General features: G+C 41.5%; 1 protein-coding gene across 7 annotated transcripts in view; it reads left to right on the forward strand.

Annotated features, from left to right (window-relative positions):
• The window catches only part of TPK1 (thiamin pyrophosphokinase 1), a 284460-nt gene that overhangs the window by 121325 nt on the left and 138466 nt on the right, over window positions 1-24669 (forward strand). For 6 of the 7 annotated variants that reach the window (XR_009966076.1, XM_062625397.1, XM_062625401.1 and 3 more), the window contains one exon: window positions 17133-17205. The exons of the other annotated variant lie outside the window; for it this stretch is intronic. Coding sequence is in view for 5 of the 6 variants with exons in the window: in XM_062625397.1 (XP_062481381.1) it covers window positions 17133-17205 (73 nt within the window). In the remaining variant the exon portion in view is untranslated. The remainder of the gene's footprint in view (window positions 1-17132; window positions 17206-24669) is intronic. 7 annotated transcript variants of the gene reach the window in all.

The following is a 24669-nucleotide window of genomic DNA, read 5'->3' on the forward strand; positions in this document are numbered from 1 at the left end:
TTTGCTTCTTTTGGATCTCTGAATATCACTAGAAATTAGGGATTAGGCAGGCAGTGCTTGCTTTTATGGAGCAATACTTTTTATACAAGTGTTTGGGGCAGGCTGGGGAGTGGGATTTTTCCTGTGTTTGAAACAAAGTAAAGCTTGGAAGTTCCTCAAACCAGGCTGGGGTTTTGCTGCAATAGAGCTTGTCATTTAAGATGTAAAATACAAACTTTATAACAAACATGGCAAGAGCAATCTTAGCTTTGAAAGAAGCTTGTTAAGACTGCGAAGATGAGCATTCAGTCTGGGAGCATAGGAATACATGTGCCAGCAGTGCCTTAAAATGAATGTATGTTAATAAATGTCCTTGAAGTTGCACTGTTACCCTTAACTAGTGCTATAGCACCTCTTCACTTTCTCAGCTGTTCCTTTCCTTCGTAGGCTAGAGAGCTCCTGGAAAGTGCAGGTATAGTCCCTTCCAGGTGACTTGATATTACAGACTGCTACATAATGGGGCTGAGCACAAATAACAACCATAGATAACTTACTCAGATTAGCTTTTTGCTGTCTCTAAAATGCTCTTTCAGTAAGCTTATTAGTGATTGTTGGAGCGTAAACATATCCTGGGTGTTTATTTCTTGGTTTTCTTTCCTAGTCTCTTTCTTCAGTAGACTCTCTGTTCTCTTTTTATAAACATGCAAAAGGCAGAAGTCCTGACTTTGAACACTTTGCATTCAAATGGACACCTTTATTTTGAGGATACATGATTGTATACTTCAAATCTGTTTAAACTGAGTGTTAGTGAAGCCAGTAGCTTGCAAGTGGGGGACTTTACGCATTAGAGAATATAATGAGAAGTAAAACTTAAGAATATAAATCCATTTTTCTTTAAACTATTTTTCCTAGATCTTCTGCTAAGATTTGGGTTTAAATCTAATTGTATTCCAAGCGTGTCTCTGTTTTACAAATGGACTCTTTCAGCTTTTCATTTTAAAATGTTTTGTGCCCCAGTTTTCACAGAAAACGCTATCAAGAACAAGGAGCCGTGTTCTCAGACTCTGATCAAGCCTACTTATTACAACTAATAAATAAGAATAGTTTGGGGCCAAGCGATGAGCATTATGGGCCTCTTCTGACGAGGACAAGGCAAGGAGCAAAACTGCAGCACCAGTTGCAAAGCCATCCATGTGAAGGGCTGAACATTGATTTGGACTAAGTAAAGTAGTCAGGCATCTCTGAAATTCCCCAATTGAAGACATGAGGGTTAACCTTTGCTAGAAAGTTAGAGCCCTGGGACATCATTGAGCCAGTTGTGTTCTGCTACCAGAATTAACTTGCTTAAGCATGTGGATAATGTTTACAGTGGTACCTCCAGAGCTGCTCTTAGATACGTTTATGTTCAGGAAACTCCAGTCTTCTCCTTCAACTCACAGTTCATGTAAAAGTCACAGTTCTGGCTATGCATGTGCCTCTGCAAGCCACAAGCTGCCTGCCTTATTTAGGTAGCAGTCGGGGCTTTAGTTTTGCAAAATACATGCTAGAAATCAGGTTTGGGGTTGGTTTGGGGGTTTTAAATGCACTTCGTGAATGAGGGGAAACTAAGATTCGATGCAAGCTCAGCAGAGCTGTTAACACAGGGTTTTCTTTGTTGGGTTTGGTTTGGTTTTTGTTTTCTATCTTTTTTAATGTTACTGAGTTTTTCTCATTAAATGTCACAGCATAGGAATAGATGTGGCCTGTGTTTGCCAAACAGGGACTTAGATTACCTTTTGTACAGATTCAGGATCTTCTGTTGACTTAATTGAGAAGCGATTAAGCTATAAATGTCTAAGCAATTACACCCTCTCCATACACTGTCCTGGATTCTTGCAATGCAATTAATGCTTGATGTGATGCATCCCTTCTCTATGGTGATTGCAAGCAGGGAGACTGCCACAGCAACCAGATACTGTTCCAGCAGCCTATGAAATGGATGGAGCAAGAATGAGACTCTCACTGCTGCTATGTCAGTTACTGTGTCTTCCAGAGACTGGGACACAATCCATTTTTATCCCTTGTGCTTTAAAAGAAATATAACCAAACCACTTTTAGCTGTGTAAATATTGTTTGAGCATCTATTGCTCTGATTTCAGATTTGGAGGCAGCATTGGCCATAGTTGGAAATAGGTACTGCTTATTGTATTTGGAAGTACTTTGTGGTGCCCACACAGTGATAAAAATATTTAGAATAGATTTTGGAAGTGGTAAGACCAGGAATGAAATTCATCCTACAGGAATACATTGTTCTTGGACTCTAGAGGGATATCCCTCCTACACAAGCTGCTTGACTCTCAAGCTGCCTGGCTCTCCCTGGTTGTTAAGAAACTCCAGCTGAAATATGTTTCTTCTTTCTGTTAAAATGAAGCTGAGCAGCCTGTTCCAGGTACCTACATCACGTGGCTGATGTGTATATAAGATGCTTTGGATCAGACAGAGTACACGTGTGTGTGCAGTTTGCTCCGTGTTTCTTTCAGTGTGGCTTTAATTAAGTATTTTGATTTCTGTATAAAAGTTGCCTGGCATATAAAAAAGAAGAGAAGCAGTAAATAATGATATAGCTGTTCCCCTTAATTCATTCATTATAAGCGCTATGGATAAAGAGTGACTAACTGAAGGCAGCGTTACGGATTTGCGGCTTGAGGCTGGATTAACTTATTAGTGTGGAGGGAGCTAATAGGATGCCAGTGAAGAAGATGGATAAAGATCAGCGGGTTAGAAAAGGTATATTTTTAGAGTGCTTGATACATGACACAATGACACAGTGGGTACCGATGGCAGAGGATAAAAGGCTGTGCCTTTGGAGCTGCCTGTCTTTTTCTCCAGCATAGAAGGGAGATGGGTATTCAGGTGTAGCTCAAAATACTTGGTAAAATATTTAGTGAGGGTAGTGAGATTTTGAGGGTGGCTTGTTTTTTGGTGGTGTTGTTTTCCCTGCAATCAGTGTGTGTTACAAGTCCAATGACATCGTTCAGAGCACTGGACATCCAGCTGTGGACCAGAGCATTGAGAGAGGGGCCTGTGGTTGTCATCCCCTCTGTGCAGAAGGGAAGTCATTTTGCAAGAGATTGAAAACATACATTCACTGAAGCAACAGCACTCTGAAAATCTCTGTTTCTTTGTCAGCAGGGCTTTTTCCTCGGTGTTTAGGAGAGTTGAACACGTTAGGTGACAGTTGGCACAGGCATCATCTAAAGAAAGCAAAATTGGACGGGAGGGAGAAAAACAGTACAAGGAAAAGGGTGGGGAGGGAGTGAAAATATTTGTGATGCTAAAGCTGAAAAGGAGAAAAAGTCTCTGGAATAAACCTAGCTAATAACTCCAGTAGAACAACTGCTGTTCTGTCACATGAAAGAAAAGGAGGGAAGGCTCTGTAGTAGTAAGGGCAAAAGATGAGATTTGCCTCGGCAAGTTCCAGCAGCATCTGTGGGAGGATTGATGTTTTCTGATTTTACAAGCTGCGGCAGGCGTGTTAAATGCCAGTGACAGATCAGATTGGATTTGTGTGCATTAAGGTAGTTTGAGTGGGGAGGGAAAGACAGACTGTCCCAAAAATACAACTGAAAAAGAGGCAGTACATGATTCAGTGCCATTTTTTGTGTTAAAGCCTCATCTGCGAGTTTTGACAACGAATACTTTTAATTAAGGAAGTGACAGATGTGGGTGTCAATATCTCTTCTGGCTGATGCTTTTAATTTTAGGAGAAAACTGTGCATAAGGGATGTTGGGGCGGTTTTGTACAGGAGGGAATCGTGTGAGGAGCGTGCGTGGATTGATTGGGTGTTAGCCCTCAGAGGGAATTCTCAGGATGATGAAGACTCTGTTTTGAGGCGTTAAGATTGCTAGCAAGCAAGTTGCTGAACCCGCGCCCAGTCTGCAAGCATCCGCTCTGATTGGCACCGAGGGGCCAGCACTGATCCATCATTCGAAGCTTTGCAGCAAAGCAATGAAAGCGACTGCACGGGCCGTGGTTCTGCCTCTCCTCTTGTGAAGAGGTTGTGCTCTCAGATTTCCTTCTAGAGTCAAAGCGTTTCAGATTGAACAGCAGTTTGTGACAAAGACAGGAGCTGGAACTGTGCTACGCTGTCACTGGGCTTGGTGGGATACTGATGTTTCTGCTGGCTTAAACAGACAGGAATTACATGGTCAAATGCCTTCTTGTTTCCTTACTCCATCTTCTCTGCCCCACAGTGAAAGTAATAGGGAAGAGCATCTGTGATCATGTTTACTGTAATGCGCCTGTCCCCTGGGGAAACGCTTGTGGCACCTTTTAACGTTAATCTAGTATCAATTTATGAGTCTGATACGCTCTAACTCTTGCTCATTAAGTGACCACATGCAGGGTTCTCATGGTTTGTGTGTTTCCCATAGAAACCTATGCATTTGATTAAATTCAGCGTTTCAGGAAGTGTTTCCTGGCAAAGCAGTATTCTAACATCATGTTGCAAGAAGGGTCCCAAGGTCACAAACTACTTCAGAGGTTAATGAAGTCTGAAAGAAAGGTATTCTGTTGTAATTAAATAGTAATGAATGAGAGGCCGGGAATATTTGGTCTATAATGGAGTACCATGAGGCAAAGCCAAAATCATCTGCAAATTTATCATTTTATTTCGTATTCTATTATAAAATACCCTTGGGTGTCAGTGTAATTTTTAGTTTCTAACTTGCCTGTGACAGAAGAGGGATTAAGTGGTCAGCGCTGTCATGCATATATGTGATGGTAATACGCCTCGGGAGTGGCTTCGGGAACGTTAATAGCATTCCCGACATACTGAAGAGGGCTTTCATCAGGAGAGTGATGCCTTCCCTGTTCTGCAGGATCTCATTTCTCATCAGACTGGAAAGTGTTTTCTTTGCCATGCTCACACTGGAACAGCCGTGGCAGGTTTTGACTTCTTTCAGTAGTGCCAGCAGAAATACAATCATGTTCATGACCCTGTTTAAGAGCTCATCAAAATTTCTCTTTTCGTTCTTGTGCTTCTGGGGTTTAATATTTCAGCATGTTCAAGTGTATTAGGCAGGATCCTGGCACAGGGCCACAGGCAAGTTTTCAATCCACATGTAGATTTTGCTTCATTCCCCCCCCCAACCATCGTTGTAAATGAGCTGAGTCAAATGCTCATACACTGCCTTGCTCCACTCTTGCCTGAAGAGTGAATGATTTTGATCTCTGAACGTATAGGACAAACACATGGGTTGCCAGTAGTTTGTAGCTTTGATTCCTTACTTCTGTGTTTTTAAAGTAATTGTAATTATTTTTGTTTCATCCAAAAGCTGCATTTAGAAACTGTTTTCCCCACCTTGTAGAAGAAAGGGATGAGGAAAACTGCTTGCACTTGTTTGTTCTTGGGCCAGGCAAAGCACAGGCATCATAGCACCTAGGAGCCTGCATTTTGTAAAATCCTGTAAAAGCTGAAACTCCATCTAAAAGAGAAGGAATCCTTCTCACTGAAATCACTCTTTGATTCCACAGCCTGGCCTTTGGAGAAGCTGCGTGGGCTCATTGATGGCTCACAGCCTGCCCTTCTTGGGCCTTGGAACCTCCACTGCTAGGAGAAGGGGATTTTGTGTCCGCCACCTCCCTCTCTACTATGGGCTTAGGTAAGGGAGGTGCTGCTTTAGAAAGCTGGGATGCCACATTGCCAGAGACACTGGTGATGGGGTCCTCCCAGACTGCTGCAGTGTGGCTCGCACCAGCCATTGTTACCTAGAGCAGGTGTGCTGCTGAGTGCACTGAGCTCAGTTTGAAGGTGGGAAAGGTCACAAATCTCCATGCCTTTTTACCACCCTGTAAGTCCCAGTTCCTGTTTGTTACTAGCTGGCTGGCTGTAACTGTGACTGGTCCAGGCTTGTTTGGCATCTGAGCTTAACCAGGTATTTAACAGCCTAGGATTTCGGGGATGGTTTTGCTTACAATGAAATGGAGCTCCCTGTTAATCTGAAGGATTTCAGACTTCCCGTTTCTCTCTGAAGACAGTTACAAAAGTAACTTCAATGAAAGTTTTTCTGTCATTCCAATGAAATGTGGGTCTCTTACTTCATTATCAGGCAGATGGGTCTGTTCCTCCCAACTTTACATGGCTTTCATTAACCTGTGAATTAATGACCTGCTGGCATTAAAGCATATGGAAAAAAATATCTTGGAGTGAATTAGAAGGACTGGGCCACATGGGCATCCAGAACCTCACTCTTCTATGAAATGACATCTCTAATGATGGTTACATTACATCATGTCACCTGTGGTGGTCTTTGGGCTGCTCCTGGAGCACCTCAATGCACACTAATTCCAAGTGTCTGATACTCAACTCATCTGTGTCCTGGCTTTTCCAAAGCACTTCCAGTGCTGCATCCAGTCAGTTCTCCTTTCCTTTCTTGTAGCATAAATGGTTGCAGACAGCAGCAGGGATATCGGACCTCTGAATGTCTTCCCTGAGGAACAGCTACAATCACTATTTATGAAGAGAGTAGCTGTTAGTAAGAGCTCATCATGGCATTTGTATTACTTATAGGTAGACCTGTGTCCTTAACATCTATTTCTGATTCTATAAGAAAAGTTAATTAGGATGTTGAAAAGATTAAATGAAAGTGGTAGTGCAGTAATAGATCTTAGTAGGAGAGCAGTTAAGGGTTTTATAAATATATTTTTAATCATAATTAATTGTGAAGTTGATACAGGGAGTATCATTAAAACCTTCTTATAATATGCAGGGCACCAACAGCATCAGAGTTTATATTAAAAGTTGGGTTTTTTTTTTCAACTACTCTACTTGATGTAAAATTACTTGTACAGAGCCCAAGACAGGGGCTCTTTGGGCTATTGGTGCTACTTACTGAGAATGAGGTATTTTCTGTCTGAGCATTTTTAGCCCAAATAGACATAAAAAGGGAAAGGAGGAGGATTGGAGAGAAGAGATTGAGAAGAGACAGATCTCTAATATCATGTGTGTATGTAATGTTTATAATGCCTCAGTCGTGTGCAATTTATTCTGTGATTGCCATTTATGAGCAAGCACTAAATCTATACACTGACCTGTTTGGATTTGATATGTCAGGTAGCTAGTTAATCTAAATGCTGTCATTTGTGCTCTAAGTATTATATTGGGAAGTGACAGTAAACTCAATGCTTGTGATGAAACATTAATGACAACAGCCAGCTGAAGCCTCAGACAGTAGGAGTTTGGTGGATACAGCCCAGCAACAGTCTGGGTATTAAAGGCTTAATGGCAGTAGTTGCACATACTTACTTGCTTTGCTGAAAACACACTATAGCACTTTAGCCTGGCTAGGCAGAGTCTGGATTGAGAACAGCCCTTAGGAGAAGAACTTGGGGGTGTTGGTTGATGAGAAGCTCTACATGAGCCAGCTTCAGTGTGTACTTGAGTCCAGAAACCAACTGTATCCTGGGATGCATCAAAAGGAGCGTGAGCAGCAGATCAAAGGAGGTTTCATAGAATCATGAATGGTTTGGGTTAGAAGGGACCTTAACGCTCATCCAGCTCCACCCTCCTGCCACGGGCAGGGACACCTTCCACCAGACCAGGTTGCTCCAAGCCCCGTCCAACCTGGCCTTGAACACTGCCAGGGATGGAGCAGCCACAGCTTCTCTGGGCACCCTGTGCCAGCGGCTCAACACCCTCGTAGTGAAGAATTTTTTCCTAATGTCTAATCTCAGTCTCCCCTCCGTCAGTTTAAAGCCATTTCCCCTCATCCTGTCACTGTAGGACCTTGTCCAAAGCTCCTCTCCAAGTTTCTTGTAGCCCGTTTAGGCACTGGAGCTGCTCTGAGGTCTCCCCTTAAGGAGCCTTCTCTTCTCCAGGCTGAACCAGCCCAGCTCTCTCAGCCTGGCTCCAGAGCAGAGCTGCTTCAGCCATCGCAGCATCTCCGTGGCCTCCTTTGGACTCACTGCAACAGCACCATGTCCCTCTTGTGCTGTTGCCCCAGAGCTGGGCACAAGACTGAAGGGCGGTCTCATGAGAGCACAGCAGAGGAGGAGAATCGCCTCCCTTGACCTGCTGCTTGTGCTATTTTTGATGCAGCCCAGCATTCTTAATTTCATCCGTATGTCAGGTAACTATAAAAGAGGTTTTTATTATTTAATTAGAGCTTTATCAGAGGCACTTTAACTGCAGCTGTGCTCACAAAAACTGTTACTTAAAATACTTCCAGTCTTACTTGAGAGAGAACTGCTTTTATGTATTCATAACTCTAAACCTGCTGAGTTGCCTAACTAAAACATCCATACTGGTACTCTGTAGAGGTGGTGACACTATGAGCAGGGTAAGAAAGGATTAAAGTGAGTAGGATGTCTCTGCCAGCTGTGAAGCCATACCTAGCTGTGGTGCTCCATCCCACTAAATACAGGTACACTGGTGTATTAAACACTTCCTTCAGAGTTTGTAAGGTCTTTCACCTTTGTGATTAGGACTTACCTTAAAGAATTTCTATCAAACTTTGCAATACGACGTTTTCTGAATGACAAGTTCCAGAAAATGAAATGGGGTCATACATTGTACAGCTGAATTGTGTAGAAATGGGAGAATAGTCCCTTGAGTTATTCTGATGGAAGTGAGGATACTGTTTGGTAAAGGTTACTCAGCATCAGATAGAGCCCACCTCTCATTCTGTATGCACACTTGTCTTCTGCTGTCTCTCTAATTAATGCTTCTGTGCTGTGCTGGGCAGAGATGCAGGTACCTTTTGAAATGCTAATGATCCAGTGGAGTATCCTGGTTCTCTGTCAGTTCTGGAGATGCTGCAGCAGAGGTCAGCAGTGAAAGGTTTCATAAAACTTCTGCCTCCCAGTGAGTTACCAAATTTCAGCCATATAGAGACAACAGACTTCAAAGGGCTGTTTGTTGTTACATGTCCTTCCTCCATTCCTTGCCATCTGGGCTCACGGTCCCTAAAAAAGGTTAAGTAACAAGCATGCTTTGTTCCTGTGTAGCACAAGGGTTTTCAGGATCCTCAGTGCACTGTTTCTCTGCGCAATGTTATGTACTTTATTGGTGTAAGGGCTCAAAACCTGAAGAGGTTTTATTGTTGTATTTGAGGTCAGTACGCACATCTGCACCAAAAAGGGTTAGAAGTTTGCTCAGTGGCTGCTCTACAGGCAGTTAGAGCCCAGGAGAGAAGGCCCTTTCATTAACCATAGAGAAGTCAGCTTTGCCTTTCAGCAGCTGTGTTGTTGTCAGATGTTCTGGATTCCTCTTTAGCACTTCATGTCTTCTGAGTAGGTGTGGGGGAGTTCACCTTCTATGGCTGGTCTTCCTCTTTATAGATAAGTGTCAAGACATCTCTTTCTAGCCACAAAAGTTAATCTATAAAATTATGTATACATGGAAATTGGAAGAGAAAATGCAGGCTCAAACAGGAGAAGCTTAAGTAAGACTTTTAAAAACCATCAGATTTCTCCTTGCTTGTTTGGAACAGGTTGCTCAGGAAGGGAGCAAATCTTCTTACTGCTCTTGTGAGTTGTGTAGAAGGGGCTCTAAAGAATTTCTGCTGCAAGCTACTGACTGCAATTTCAAGTCACGAAGGGGCTTCTTCAAACTCAACCTCTCCTGTATAAGTGGTCATCACCACAAGTAAAGAGATGCTAAACTCAAGGCAGGTACTTAAGGTACTCAGGCAAGATAAGTAAATCATCAAAGCAAGGAAGTCGCAGTGAAGGTCTTTCACATGTAGCTGCTTATTGTTTGATTGTGCTTGACTTGTAAGTGTTCTTACTGGTGTGAGGGTTCACAGAACGGACATGCAGGGTTAAAATACCTGTCATCAAAGCTGACTTTTGAAATTGTATAATGAGCTTTCAAGCCACACTGTAGGTGTTTTTAGGAACTATCTGATTAGAAGGGAAAATGAGTTTGTTCTCCTCTTGGAGCAGCAGAATCCACCTTTGGTGGCACTCTATGAAGAAGCCTGAGGAGACTTTGGCTTCCTTCCACTGCTGCCTTTTTGAGACTAGTATTGAAATCTCAGTGTGCTTTGTGACAGCCTCGATCTAAGTTTACCAGGTTTTAAATCCCATTTCTTTGATTCCTCACATACAGTATAAACTGTTAATAATGAACAGTTTAGCCTTCTCTGAGGTAATGGCTGGTTTTCCTCAATTTTTAGGGCAAATTCTGCCATCTGTTGCTTTGACATGACAAGAGGTAAAACAATTTTGGGTGTCTTGTCAGCCTCTATCTTCTCAGTTAGTCAGCTGTTGGAGGGAGTCCTGGTTATGTTGCTCATCTTCTCTCACCTTTCCTCTGGCCTTGTGTCCTAGAAGACTAGAGCCTGGCACTTCTGGATAAGCACTTATGCTTCCCCAGCTTTCAAAACCACATGTTTTTGTGCAACTCACACTGAGGCACTGGTGCTTATTCTGCCACTGAATTACTGCTCTGCCCTGAGCTGTGCTGCCCTGTGCAAGGATGGAAACTCACAGCTCAGCCCCATTTTATTCACTGCTCTTGCCAAGGGGCCAACAGCAAGGTGTGGTGCCTCAGCCTGGGAGGTGCTGCGTGTCTTCTGGGAGGTGCTGCTGAATAGTTTCAGCTTTAATTGGCTCTAAGGTGATGGCAACATTGCAGTCATGTAGCCTTTATTTTAAGCAACATATCAGTCTGTAAGCAATAAAAAAGAAGCCATGGGTAGTTAGGAGCAGCCTCTGGGAGCTGCTTGTCCTGTGCACACTGGGTTTTTCCTGAAGTACTTGTACTTACCGGAGCATAGGAGGCTGTTCAGCACCGTGGAAAACAAGCGAGCAGTTCTTCAATCCTGGAGCATCCCTTTATTTTGCACTGTATTGATTGTAGCTGGAGAACAGTTTCAAATATTGGTAATTTAAAAGAAAAATGCAATAGTTATGGCAATCATTAACACTTTTCTTTGACACTGAGCGATAAGGTTTTGAGGCAGGGTGTTAGCTGCTTGATTTTTGTTAACGATAATGGGAGCGAGCGGGCTGTCCCTTGCAGAAGATGTCCCCCTGATGTGTGCTTTGCATAGCAGCTTGAGCCGAAGGTAATATGTTCTCCAATTTTTTTCAGCTATTTTTTTACTATTTGCAAGGTGACACTGCATACTAGGCAAGCATAAATGACTGCATTATTGCCCTCATATCTTCACACACTTTTATCTTTTTCTTTAAATCATAGCGTTTGCAAATGAAATAATACTTTTATGCTCTTTTAGCACTAAGCTCTTTAAAAAGTAAGGAGAAAAGACGCTGTTCTCCAAGGTTGCCAAATATTACCAAGTACTTTTAACCACGGAGCTACCTGTCTGCAATCCACAGACATAGTGGCAGTCTGTGCCGAGAATTCTGGCAGGGTCACACCAGTCTGCTCTCTGTGTATGGCCCGATGTGCGCATACACTTGCTTCCTGTGTTAAATTGGATCTGCAACTGTTGTTGTCTCCCCACCACCCCCCGTTTTGTTTTTAATCTTGTTAAAACTCGTCTGGATTTACTGTAATCTTATTGCAATATACAGAATGTTGTTTGGGAATGATGTTCTGTGTAAGCAATTGCATAACGAACAGTAGCGTTTATTAAGGTCTTAGAGGAAGGCACAGGCAATTGGGGTTTCTTTTGTTATTTCTTTCTGAATTCATACGGCAGCTAGCACAACATTGTTGTTAGTGCCACCCTCATAGAAGCACTCTGTAGTGATAAAGGAGGCTTTGTGGGTTGACGTAAGTGATGTTGAACCATGGAGTCAGAACAAGTGAGCTAGCTGACTTCAGGAGAGTCTTGATTGGGAAGTAGAGGGTGGAGAAGGGAAAGGACTGTGCTTTAGCTGTTTTTTAAAAGCCTGATGATAATAAGTAGTGGAATCCTTCATGTGATTTGAGATGAACCAAACCAAAATGCTTTTTTATGGTCAGTTTGAGGTTCATTAATTGTGTTGGTATTTGGTGTTTGGCTTCTGAGCTTCAGGTGTGATCTGTACTTGTGGTCACCTTGCAGGTAATACTGGGAAGGTATTTATAGATTTAATAGCCAGCAACTCTGACTAGACCTTGCAGTCTGACATTCCTCCTTTCGTGAGGAACTCGTCTCTGTACAGCTAGATGGGGCACCTGAGTATGCTGCTTTGAGACAAAACAGAAATGCATCTACTTGTGCTGTACTTGTCTCCAGGAGTTAAAAAGGCACTTTGATCTTCACAGCAGTTAATAGTATACTTGTGACAGACTTAAACAACTTAACAGCTTTCTGATGAGAACAGCCCTCACTCACCCTTCTAGTCAAGACTGACAGTGAGGAGGGCAAGGTGAAAGTGCACTTTAATGGTCAGCAAATGTAGGTTTGGGGGCATTATTTTTTGTTTGCTGGGTTTTTTTGTTCAACTGTGATTTTAACATTTATCACAAAGTAATGCCAGAGTGCTTTATCTTCTGTACTCCCAATTAGGAGATGCTTCTGAAAGTCAAAGCTGACTGCTTCATCTTAAGTCTGCACCTTGTTATCTGCCTTTCTTTCTACTGAGAAGCAGCTCGTTCTGTTGGTCTAGGGTAAAAGGCACTGGTTTTGAGGCTTTTTTTTATCAGTGGAAGAAACAGTGTAGGGAACCCTTTCCATGCTCCCGAATGGTACAGCTGGGACACATACCGCTTGTCTGCGTGGGAACGTTTGCTGTGCTCTAACTGAAGGCAGCAAAGGGTACCGCAGATACTGCCTTTAAATGCTCATGTCTCTGATGTTAACATTTGTTTAAAGAAGGTTAATTGCAGGCAATTATGTGCTAAAGGAGCTACATCACACAAAAAGTCAATAGTACTAGGAAACTGTAACTTTGAATTAATGATAGAACTGAACAGTTATGCCAGAGCAATTTATTTAAGGAGGCAGCACAGTTTTTTACTATAACTGCTAAAGTGTGATCTCTTGGGTTTTCTGTTTTCTTTTTTATAACCTGATAAAAAGGCATATTTGCCACCCCCTACTGAATTCTGAAAGTGAGTGAATAAAGGAGCAAGTATTCCGGTATTATAAATGCTGTTCATTAGTGGGGAATATTTAAAAGTAAAACAGCTTCATGAATTAAACTGTGTCCATTAGATGGGTTACTTGAAGGCAAAAGGCGCAGTTGTGTTTGCTTAGCATGAGAACCTCAGAATCTGAATAGCTCCTATTTATTTTGTAATCTGTGTCTATGGCAAGAGTCAATGACTGTTTTATGGTACTGGTGACTGAGATTTCATTAGTGTATCTTGAAACTATGGCAAACCTGCTGGAATCTTATTCTTTTCCTCTTGCTGTCCAGCCTGGCGTCCTGGGAGTTTATAATGCTGTTCAGACAACATTTACCCTTTATCCAATTGGGATAAATCCCCTAGGTGGGATCCATCTCAAAATTTGTGAGAAATTAGTGCTGGTTGCTTTCTTGGTAAACTAGTTAAACCTTTAAAGGTTTCATATTAAACTCTGGGTTTAAAACCCCACTATTTATATACAGGAAACACTGCCTGCTCTGGAAGTGCCTGCAGGTCCTTATCTGAAAGCAGTCCTGGTCTCTTGACTCCAAACTCGGTTTAGATGGATGCCGTATGGCTCTAAAATACCCTGAAGAGAACAAACCCCAAAACAACGGCAACAGCAAAGGAACTACCTAAAGCCAAACAAAAGCCCTTAACCTCCAAAAAGGGAAACGGGAAACAGAATTAGAAGAGGAAGAAAGACTCCGGTTGGCCCAAAGCCTCTAAGGATTCTTCCATTGCTTGGTGCTTGACAGCTCTAGAAAAGGCTTGGTAGAAGAAGCTGATCTCACATGAATTTCGTACTTATGCCTTGAGGATTATGGAGTTGGCTCACTCCTGATAAATGTCAGTGTAAAAGCAGCAGAGAACCAAGCCAGCTGAGCTGGTCATGACCTTATATGCAGAGCGATAATTAACAGCTAATGAGACTGGTGAAACGTGGTTCTGAAGTGCGGGAGACTGCATCATGTGGACCACTTAGAAATTGCAATTGTAAATTGCACTTAGAAAATGGAATGAAAACTATCTTTTGCCACCATGGGCAAAAAGAGAAAAGGATGTGTGCCATGTATGTGACTGAAATACATGTCTTCTTCAATAGTTATGGCACCCAGTAAGAATTATTCATAAATTTGAGGTCAGAGAGTAGAAAAACATAGGTTAGATTAACAGAACACCTGATTTTAATCCACACTTTAAATCAGAGTGGCTGATTTAAGTTCAAAGGAGGGGCCTTTCTTGTTGCTTTTTTTGTGACAATATTTCTTCCACTCACATAGTAGTAAGCTTTGATACATGATTCTCCAGAGCCTGTTCTCCTGGACTAGGCTGTACTCTGGAGTAAATACAGAACTATAGCATAGCAAAGAATTGAACACCAATCATTACATTTATATTCTTAAACTACTTCATTATGAGGTTTTTTCCATATATATCTCTCTGAACTATTTCCCCTTTATCAGTTGTGCTAATCTTCACTGAGGTTAGTCAGCCTGGGACAACTTAGACTAAGATAGAATGACTGTTCTTCACTGATGTTAATTAGAGAAAAGCTTTGATTTGATTCTGCTCACCTGACTCAGGCAGTTTGTTCCACAGAGCTCAAAAGGACCAAGCCAAATACACCTTTTCACTCCTGACTGAAGGCTGGCTTGCTTTTGTTGGGTTGTATAGCCAATGAGTTACAAAGAGCTGCCATCTGACAACAAAGCTGAAACACTTTATGATGTTTGTGAGGCAGACAGTGCAAGTTGAGATTTCCTCAGGATTCATCAGCAGTGACTTTCCGAATTTTCCTTGTTTCTGGCATTTCTAAAAAGGAAGGAGAAGAGAAGAAAGAAATTCTGAAATTCCCAGCCACAGTGCCTTATCCTCTGTCAGTCGCTTCTGGCTTTGTGGTGGCTGCAAGTGAGCTGTTTAGAGAGGATGTTTTGAAAATGGATGTTGCAATTCCTGGCATAGGATATGTGTTCAGGCAGCATGGCCAGGAGCCATGGCAGAGCACATGGGACGTGCAGTGGAGATTTCTGCTTGTAAAAATGCAGAGAGAACTTCAGCTACCATTTGTCATGAAAATGGCTTTACTTTGGATGAGAGCTAAAGCTGTGCAGGAGCTTTTGATGCTGAGAAGGTTCTTATTTGGCTAATTCTGCTCCCAGTTATGCCCCTTGAAGCACTCAGGAGAAATGGTTGATCATCTAAAAGCACAGCAGTCTGTAGTTACTGTAGAGAAAAAAACATGGCAGAGACACTTTTGGATTTATGAACCCCATTTCAGTGAGATAAAAAACCTAAAGACATCTGCTTTTTCACCAGAGTGGATGTGTGTGTCATACCAACTTGGCTCTCCATGACAACTGGCTGTTCTTCCTGGCAACCTGCTGGGATGCCTCCAGGGCTCACATTTGGGGCCACCCCTGTAAGGCCTGGACTGAATTTACTATTAATGGCTTTGCTCCAATCAGGAAGAAGTGAAAGGAAAATAACAAATGGAAAGAGAATACCTGTAGTTCTTTAGGCTTGTTGTATTCAGTGAGTATTTCATTGGGAAAATAGTGGAAAGGTAAAAAGGCAGCAATTTAAAATTTAGATTTTGAAAACATGGTGTTTTTTGTATGCTGGAAAGGTCAGCTGCACGTTGAAGAAGCAGATCTACTTGGGCACATGAAACAGACTTAAGCACATGAAACAGAGCACTGAAGCATTTGCATTTCTCCTAGCTGGTTTGTGTGTCCTCGATAAATCTCTCACGCAGAAGGGACTGCCCTTGTCCCTGCTGTGAGTGTGGGAGCATCACCTTTGGAGGGATTATACTTAGTACATACCCTTTTATAAAGCCTTAGTTCTAGCAGAGAGCAGTGAATTAGAAATGCCAGAGCTGCACGAGCTAACTCACAACAGTTGAACTTACCAGCTTCTGCTGAAGCAGCTCTCCGTTTTCAAAGGAAATGGTGGCCAGTGACTGCGTGTCTCTTGAAATCTCAGAGCAGAGCCAAACACAAGGTTTGTACCAGTTTTTACATGGGGGGTGTTGTAGACCCTGCCACGTCCTTCTAAAATCATGTGGAAGAAAAATATGCCCCAAAATGCTTTGCCCAATTCCTTGTAAATCCGCTTGAGCTGTAAACGAGTTTGCTGCGGAACTCCCGTACACCTCATATAGTAACCTCGGAGGTGAGGAACTACGTATTTAAATGGTTAGAAAACACTGAAATCACAGCCTTGATTTCAAACCTCCGTTCAGTCTGATGTATTGAAACAGTGGCAATACTTTCACCTGTTGTCCTGGCTCCAGGAATTATGCAAGACGGAAAGCTGTATTCCTGTGGGGTTGGTCGGTTGGTTTTGGTGTAGTTTTCTTTTTTTCCCAACCTGTATTTTTAAGCTGTTCTTCCTGCAGCACAGTTGAAGTTTCAGTATGAATTTGGTAAGGATTTGTATGGTAAATATTTTGAAGCATTCTGCAATTAAAAAGTGATAACAGCAAGTTGAGATAAATATGCCAGCATTATTTCGATGTGCTTTGCCTTAATGTGACCACGCAAATGATGGTTAGGATTTCAAATTGGGTTCGTACACGTTTTGAACATCCAAGATACGATTTAAAAATCACTGAGCATTTGGCTCTCATATTCTGGGGTGAGTATTGTTAATAACCAAGGAGAAGAGCAGACAGGAGATGACATCAGTAACAACTAAAATACAAGTCTTTGGAACATCTGTGGCATACCAGCTGTCCAAGAAGCATCATCATCATCATCTATTAGAAGATATCCTCCAAGGCTTAATGTACAGCACTCAGATAGGCTTTTTTCAGATACTTTGCTGACTAAATGATACATTTGAAAGATACTTGAGAGTTGTCTTTCCAGAACCATGCACATACAAGTCTTGCCTTACCCAGGAGATGTATAGGCATCAAGGCAATGTGTTGATCCCTCAGCAAAGAAGGGGCACTGGTTTACCAGTTTTACAGTTCATCTGTTACCTTATTTTATATCACCTCATATCAGCTGTTGTTTTAACACACTTTTAACTAACTCCTATTCCCTTCAGAGATTAATGCTCTTGAAAAGATAAATAGTAAATGTAGAAAGATGGATTACTTTTTCATTTCACTGCTCATTGCTTTCCTTTCAGCTTCTTGCCTGACTACATCAGTGGTGATTTTGATTCCATTCAGCCTGAAGTCAAGGAGTACTACAAGGTCAAGGTAAATCAAATCTCTGATGAGTTTGTGTGTTAGAGCATTGTAGGATCCAACCCATTAGTGCCCTCGGTGGTCATTAAGTGATTCTGATTCCGCTGGTTTCTTTGAGGCTTCAGTTGTGAAGCACCTTACCAACTCAGACGTGCTGTGCTCGGCACTGTACTGATGGCTTAAAGTAAAGGTGGGAGGTATGGTTCTGCCTGAGTCCTGCCCAAACCTTGCTGGAGATTATGAGCAACTGGAAACTAGGGTAAAACTTCCTGAAAACTCTGTGCCCTCTTTTACTGCATGAGGTACAGAGCAGTAAGGATTAACCTCCCATGATTCCCATACAACTGGCACCCACAGACTTTCTACAGAGAGTCCCTCTGACTTTTTTCCTTGTATGACTTGACCTTCTTAGCTGCAGATGGAGATATCAGTCTGTTCCTCACCCACTGAAGCACTGAATTACACCCCAGCTACTTTTGCTTCACTAGTGGAGTGCCCTCCTTAACAGGTTTTCAGACAAATGCTGCATGCATTAACTTATTCCCAGTGTAGCCACTGTGTTTCCAGTGAGCAACATAAAGATACACTTGCATTTCTTTGGTGTTAGGGCTCAAAATGCTGCCTTAATTATGACTTGTGTGGTATTTAACACTTCAGCTGCCTGCCTCTGTGGGCTTATCTGCTGAGCTCGGTTCTTTACCTCACGTCTTGGACCACAGGTTTCTGCAAAATCAAAGTTTGCCTCAGTGTGCCAGCTTACCTTTGCAGCAGGCTGTGCTTGCAGGAGCAGGAAGTGTTTGATCCTCGTGAGCTAGTGGACTTTAAAGGTCTGCAGTATGTCTGCTGCTAATTCAACGTGTGAGGCTGAGATTTGCCTAAAATCCCCAATGATGGACTCAGGATCAATCATGTAAAACAAAAGATTTCCAACAGTGAGGGGAGGGCTGGGGGAGTGTGTAGGACTGGGTTTGAGTCCCTCTCTGAGTGTTCCATAGGTACTTTTTCCCCATGTTCTGCCTCATTGAATTAGAAGGAAAAGTGTGTGATGGCTGTCCAACTTGGAAGGACAGCTCAAGGATCTTTGGTTACAGCTTGGGAAGTGGAAATAAACTAAAAAGCTTTAGATTAATGCTGTTCATTACTGACTGGAAATTTATGACCTGTAAGTAAATGGTGAAATCACAAAACACACTGCTCGGTTTGCCATGGATGTTGGTATTAACACTTCTATAAACTGCATGTTGGTGGGTAGGTGAGTCCTAAGAAAGAATGTGGTTTAAGGATTATCCAAGAGACAGGGGAGATGGAAAAGGGAGAGGGGGAAAAATGGAGTAGGATATAGAAGGGGATAAACTAAGCTAATACAAGAAGGACATGGACCTATTGGAGCAAGTCCAGAGGAGGGCCATTCATTTAAAAAGGAAGAGAAGATTCATTATGGCCAGCAGAAGCGTGGAGCTATCAGATACTTGGAGTTAATATGAAGGAAAGTGAAGCAAGCAACAAGTGCTAAGTGTTCAGCCTCTGCACCCCTGTCTGCCTTCACATGTGATGCACAGAGGAAAGTGAGACCAACTTTTCTATCACTTAAGTTTGACTTGACTGCTGTAGATTCATCTGCCAGATGGATGGCAGGTGATGTGGAAGGAGCTGGAGGTTCCTTTGATATTTTGATTGCCATGATTTAATCTATACCAGGAATTAAAGTGATTATTTTTCTTCCTTTGTGTTTGTGAAGCTGAAGTAAGTTTCTCTGGATTTTATAAACATGCTTTATAGTTCTGTTAAGTATGATGATTACAGCAGAGTGCCAGAGTGACCTTTTTGTTTCAAATAAATGCTACCCATATTGACAGAAATGAATACATGACTCTATCTGAAGATAGCACACCACTGGTTAAGAGGTGTTGCTTTTGCACAGTAAAGCTTGTGAACGCTGGTTATTGAGTTATAAAACATACTCATTTACAAGTGTTTGTGTCAAAGACAGCCTAGGGTAGCACTGAGTAAGAAGGGGGAGTATTAAACTCTGTGTGTGAAACTAATTATGGTTCTGTAAAGCACTGTCTATAAGTTGTGAATCATCATCACAAAAGGAGGACAGGCCTGACTCCTTCATCACCCCAGATTCATGCCAGGAGTTGCTGCTAGACTCAGAAGGTTTTCTGTCTCATTCATGTGGTGAAAGCCATAGCGGAGATATGCCACTGCAGGAAACATGACATACAGATTTCTGAAGCCAGAGGGCTTTACTGGAAGGGATATCTTCAAGCCAATTCCTCTGGTGTTTTCAGTTGAGCAAGGATTACATGACAAGTGTTTCCGTCTTTGCTTAAGAAGGATTATTGTTATTGTGTTGGAGAACCTTATTTAAATAAATCTCATATATATGAAGCAAATAAATCCATTTTATCTCTTAGGTGTGGCTTGCCATAGTTAGTAGATGTAAAGGCAAAAGTACCATTTCTTCCCTTGTGTTGGAAGGTAATTGAGTAATAGACTTAAGAGTGGGATGTGCAAGTGATGGGCTAAGAGGTGCTTTTGGGAGAGAATAAGTAAGCATGCATCATAGATTATTCAGCTTTACTTACTTTCTGCAATGTTGGTTTTGCCTTATTGGCTCATCAGTTAGGTACTTGTAGTCTTTTAGTCTTTTAGATTAAGAAAATACTGATGATTTCTCCCATTTCTTAGAATTAAATTATTAAAACTGGATGAAATCTCACAACAACTGGAAATGGAATATCATGTGTAAATTTTCCTTTTAAAATCAGATTGCACTATAACTGAAGAATAAAGAATAACAATTCAATATTATTTTTTATTCTGTATATTTTCTGTCATTGTTAAAACATATATTGAGGTTTTGTACTTTCATGATAAATATGCATGTTCATATGATGGTGTAATAGATGTGCTGGCAGTCTCTCTCTGTAGAGTCTGAAGTGCATTGGAAATGGCACGGCACAAAGGGAGGTGATATTTTTGTCATTGCAGTTTCATCTATTTCTTGCTTTAGCTAAATGCGTCCATTATTGAAACCTTTTAAACATTACTTGGAAGTTAAAGCAGCCATTTGTCTTGTTATGCCTCAAACAAGGCTCATTTTCTGAAGCTTTGAGACCAAAGCCATTATCTAAAATTATACCAAATCTGTGCTTGTGCCGAGAAGCAGAAGGTTAAATCCAGTGCCCTTTGAAATCCAGATTATTCTGTTTATTAAAATCCTATTTTGGCTTTTCTGCTAAGCAACCTTCATGTGCTTTAAGAGGCTTCTGTAGACTTAGACTGCTTCAGATCTGTAATTAAATCATAGAATTTTTAGGGTTGGAAGGACTGTAAGATCATCAAGTTCCAGCCCCCCTGCCATGGGCAGGGACACTTCACACTAAATGCTGTGAACTTATTTACAAGTCCAGTGTTTTTCCTATTATCTTTTCTTTTTAAGACCCATAGAGGTGCGTATTTTTGCAGACATTTCTGCAGCTGTAGCAGTTTCCCTTTCCTTTTCCTAGTACATTTCCGGGCTTTAATGGCTATCAGGCTGTCGAAATGTTTAATAGGTGTGGTGTGGCTATTGCCTTTTTGTTCCACGATGATGCACCTATAATTAGGTTTACAAAATGTATTTGTAGCAATGTAGTAGTGCTTGTACATCTGTAACTTGTACACTTTCTTGCTAAAGTGCATCCTTCCGTGTCATGTTCCATGCTTGTTTTCTGAGGCCAACATTTTTAATCATTTTGGGACATGACAATATTGATTCCCCTCAGTTATTATCATTTAAATACATACAAACACATTGAGTTTTTCTATGACTACTTTACTTTTTACCCCTAAATATTAATATTTCTTAAAGAAATAATTTTTTAATACCAGATGGGACTTTAAATATGAAGTTTGACTCATTTAAAGCATTCTTGTTAGACTGAACAGTTTTCCAAGAAAAGCATGGCTCATTTTAGGACCTCATTTCTTTTGGAGAGGTTTTAAGGTTTCAGAAGGATCTATGAAAGTTTGGCAGGTAGATCTGAAACATTTCAGTCTTGGCATTGAACAGGCTACTCCTACTTGGCCACACCACTTAAGCTTTCAAGCAATGCCTTGTTTTATGTGTCCTGCTGAAGACATCTCTGACAACTATAAAATATGCTGTGCTTACCTCAGTCCAACTTCTGATGTGTTGAGGGTGCCCAGGGCTGCCTGGACCAAGTTATACCTTTTATTTTTCTTCTTTTTCTACCGATGTAAATTCATTGAAAGAGCCTCGTTGTCTTAATAAAATAGAAGTTCATCAGGTTAAAATGATATGTAGGGCTGGGATGGTCCTGTTATTAACAGCTCAGGCTAAATTGCATTGCAGTTTAGGATTTTGGACTGGAAGCTTCCTGTATGCCTTAGTCATGTAATTATTCAGTGGGAGCTTTCATGAAACGGTTCCATTCTTGAACAGTATGTCAGAGGGCTTGTCAAGATTGTGCTTCCAGGTGAGTTGTGTAGGTGGTTTGGGTTATGTGGATTTCTTACTCATGCCAAATGAAAGTAATATCATAATGTTCCAGAAATGTCATAGATTTGTAAGAGATGCTGAGCTCAGTGGCACTTTTCTATGGACAAACATGACAGACAGTCACACTAGGTCAGACCAGAGGCTCATTCAGCCAGTCTCGTCTCAGCTAGGCTGGTACAGAATACCTTTGAAAGCATAAGTATGCACAGTGATGCTTCTTTGATATACTTGTTTATCTCCCACAGATAATATGGCTTAAAGATTTCCTATCTCACAGGTGGTATCTCTGTGTTTAATCACTTCATGGATTGATTTGATTTTCCCCAAGTTAGTTTATGCACTACACAGATGAGACTGCAAGTGTCCACGAAAGAAATGGCAAAATGTTCCCCAGTTTAAGTGATTACAGTAAAGCAAATCTCTTTTGGATGTTATTTTGGTTTTGAGCTTGACTTTTGATAGTCATGTTGGATTCTCCTGGGTTTTTATCTTGTGATAAAGAGTGGAAAAACGTACTTTAACCACCTTTTCACTCCTGTTGTGGTAGTATTAGTATGATTGTGCCTACCATTTCTGTATGTACACAAGAAGGGGGCGTTTGGACTTGTAAACCAATGGAATATTGCATATGCCATTAAATTTATGGCCTAAAAGTATGTTCAGCCTGTACAAATGTTCATGTTCTGCTGAGTTAGTGTCTGTATAATGGCTAGGAAGTCCCATTGAAGAGAGTCTTCTGTAAAGCGAAGGGTTTCAGGACTCTGGGCTTGTGTGGTGCTGTTCTTATGTGCTGGTTTCAAACAAAACCAAGACAAATCTCTGTGCAGTTCTTGATATGATTCTTTCTGTTTTCACCAAGGAAGCAGTTTCCAGAAAACAGCATATCTATTGAAATGCGGATGAGGTTTGGCGGGGGGGGGGAGAAATGGACACGACAACCAAACAAAACCCAAAGTAACAAATTCAGTTATACAGCCCTGCTTCTTTTCAAGTAATGTGTGCTCTTTGTGTTACCTCCTGGAGTTGCGCATTGCTCCTTTCTAACCTGAAGAAACAGCTAAATCCTACTTGTGCTGTAAGATCAATATAATATCACTGCGATTCAGCAAGTTTTGCGATCATTGAGAGTCACTGTGTATGTTTATTAGGACCCGAGTCAGGCCCTAATTTATCTGGTAGCATAGAAAATGCAATTTGACCAAGTTCTCATTCCCTAAAAGAAGCGCTACTCTATTTTCCTTTGCAGTATTTTGCTACTTGTTATGTAGCTTTGGGAGCTAGTGTATAGAAATTAAGTGATCAAACTTTTATTAGAGGTGGTTTGTCTTTCTTTTGCTTTGGATCGAAATGACAGTTTGCAGGTTACGAGCTGTTTTCTCACTTGCTGAAGCTCAACTGCCTGACAGTAGAATATGCAAAAAAACAGCGCACCATATAACAAAAATGATGCTGGTGGTATTTTAGTCTTGCATCCAATTTCAGTTTAATGTTATGTTGCTGGACAAGATCTACTTCTCCCTTTCACTGGTTATGGCCCGAGGAGGGGAAAGGGTAGAATCTATATGGCAATAGTATTTGAGTTACTTCCAGGAGTATTAGAAAATGCAATGTGGTGTTAATCTCTGACAGAAGTCATTGCTCTGCTCTGTCAGCCCGTGATGGAGAAGATAAGGGAAAAGTTGGGAAAATGGAAATGTACCAAATTAACTTCATTTCCAGTGCAAGGAACACACACACACAAAAAAGGTGTTTTAAGCAACAGCTTTATCTGGAGGAGGAAATTGTGTTATTGAGTTATTTTGTGATTAAGCCTCTTCACACAGAAGAGGCAGCTTTCATGCGGTACTGGTGGTTGAAGACTCAGATGATAGGTCTTTTAAAGTGTAAGCAGGATTTATACATCCATCTCTTCTTTTTGGAGACTTTAAGATAACATTGTTCCTGAAACACAAGGCCCAGTGCCTGTGGACTGCTCATCAGAATGATTTCCAATGAAGCTGCAGAACCCACATCCTCACAGCTCATGCTGCTCAAATTCAAGTTCAGCCCAAATGCCCTGTGGAATGTGTAAGCATGATTGTGTTGTGGGGAAGCCCATTAGCTAGCCAAAACATGACTTGGGCCAACAACAGGAACACAACCCTTGGCCATTAACCAAGGAAAAGGTTCCCAAAATCCTGATGCTACAATTTGTAAGTATTTAAAGAAGCAGCTTGGCAGCCTCTGCAAGTGGTTTTATTATGCATCTTGTCAAAGAGCAGGCAGGCAGCTCTCATTTCAGAAGCAAAATGAAAAGATGCAGTCTGTTGCTCATTTCAAAGCAGGAAGGTTTGCTGATGGGCTGGAGAGGAGGAATGCTTCTGACATGCTTTCATAGACCTGGAGCAAGCAGTTTGGCGAGTGCGTTCTTTTGCTTTACAAGGAGGATGTGGACTGCTCAGGATCATTCTCCTTAATCTCCAAATTGCAGAGGCTGATTCGCCAAGGCAACCGTAAGCTTTACTTCTTTGACACAACTGTGGCCTTAAAAAGGCACAAGGAATTGGGTTACATGATCTAGGGCTACCGTATCTTTACTTACCATATTACCCTCATGGTGTTTCCGCTTGCTTCTCTTACAGCACTACAAAGAGTACTTACAAAACCTTTTTTGTTATAAAACCTCAAGGATGCACGAAGATTAGATTTAGTCTGTTTGTGTTCATGCAGATAGGTGAATGCTCTGCAAGCCTCTAAATAGAAAAGAAAGAGAAAATGATTTCCATTGTTCAGGTAGAAAAGTTAAAAGCTTTTGCAGCTTGTCAGTGAACTGAAGAATAAGCTAGTTGCCAAATCTGAACTTGCCTGTATTCATTAACTTAATCATGGAAGTGTTGTGTTATTTGGAGTTTTGATATAAACCAAGACGCATGTGGAGTCCAAGAGGAAAATTCAAGTGCAGCGTCTGGAGCACAGATGGTTATTTT

This window comes from Pezoporus occidentalis, unplaced genomic scaffold, assembly GCF_034315485.1.
Source record: "Pezoporus occidentalis ecotype Australia unplaced genomic scaffold, CSIRO_AGI_Poc_V1 ctg28, whole genome shotgun sequence".
Taxonomy (NCBI): Eukaryota; Metazoa; Chordata; class Aves; order Psittaciformes; family Psittacidae; genus Pezoporus; species Pezoporus occidentalis.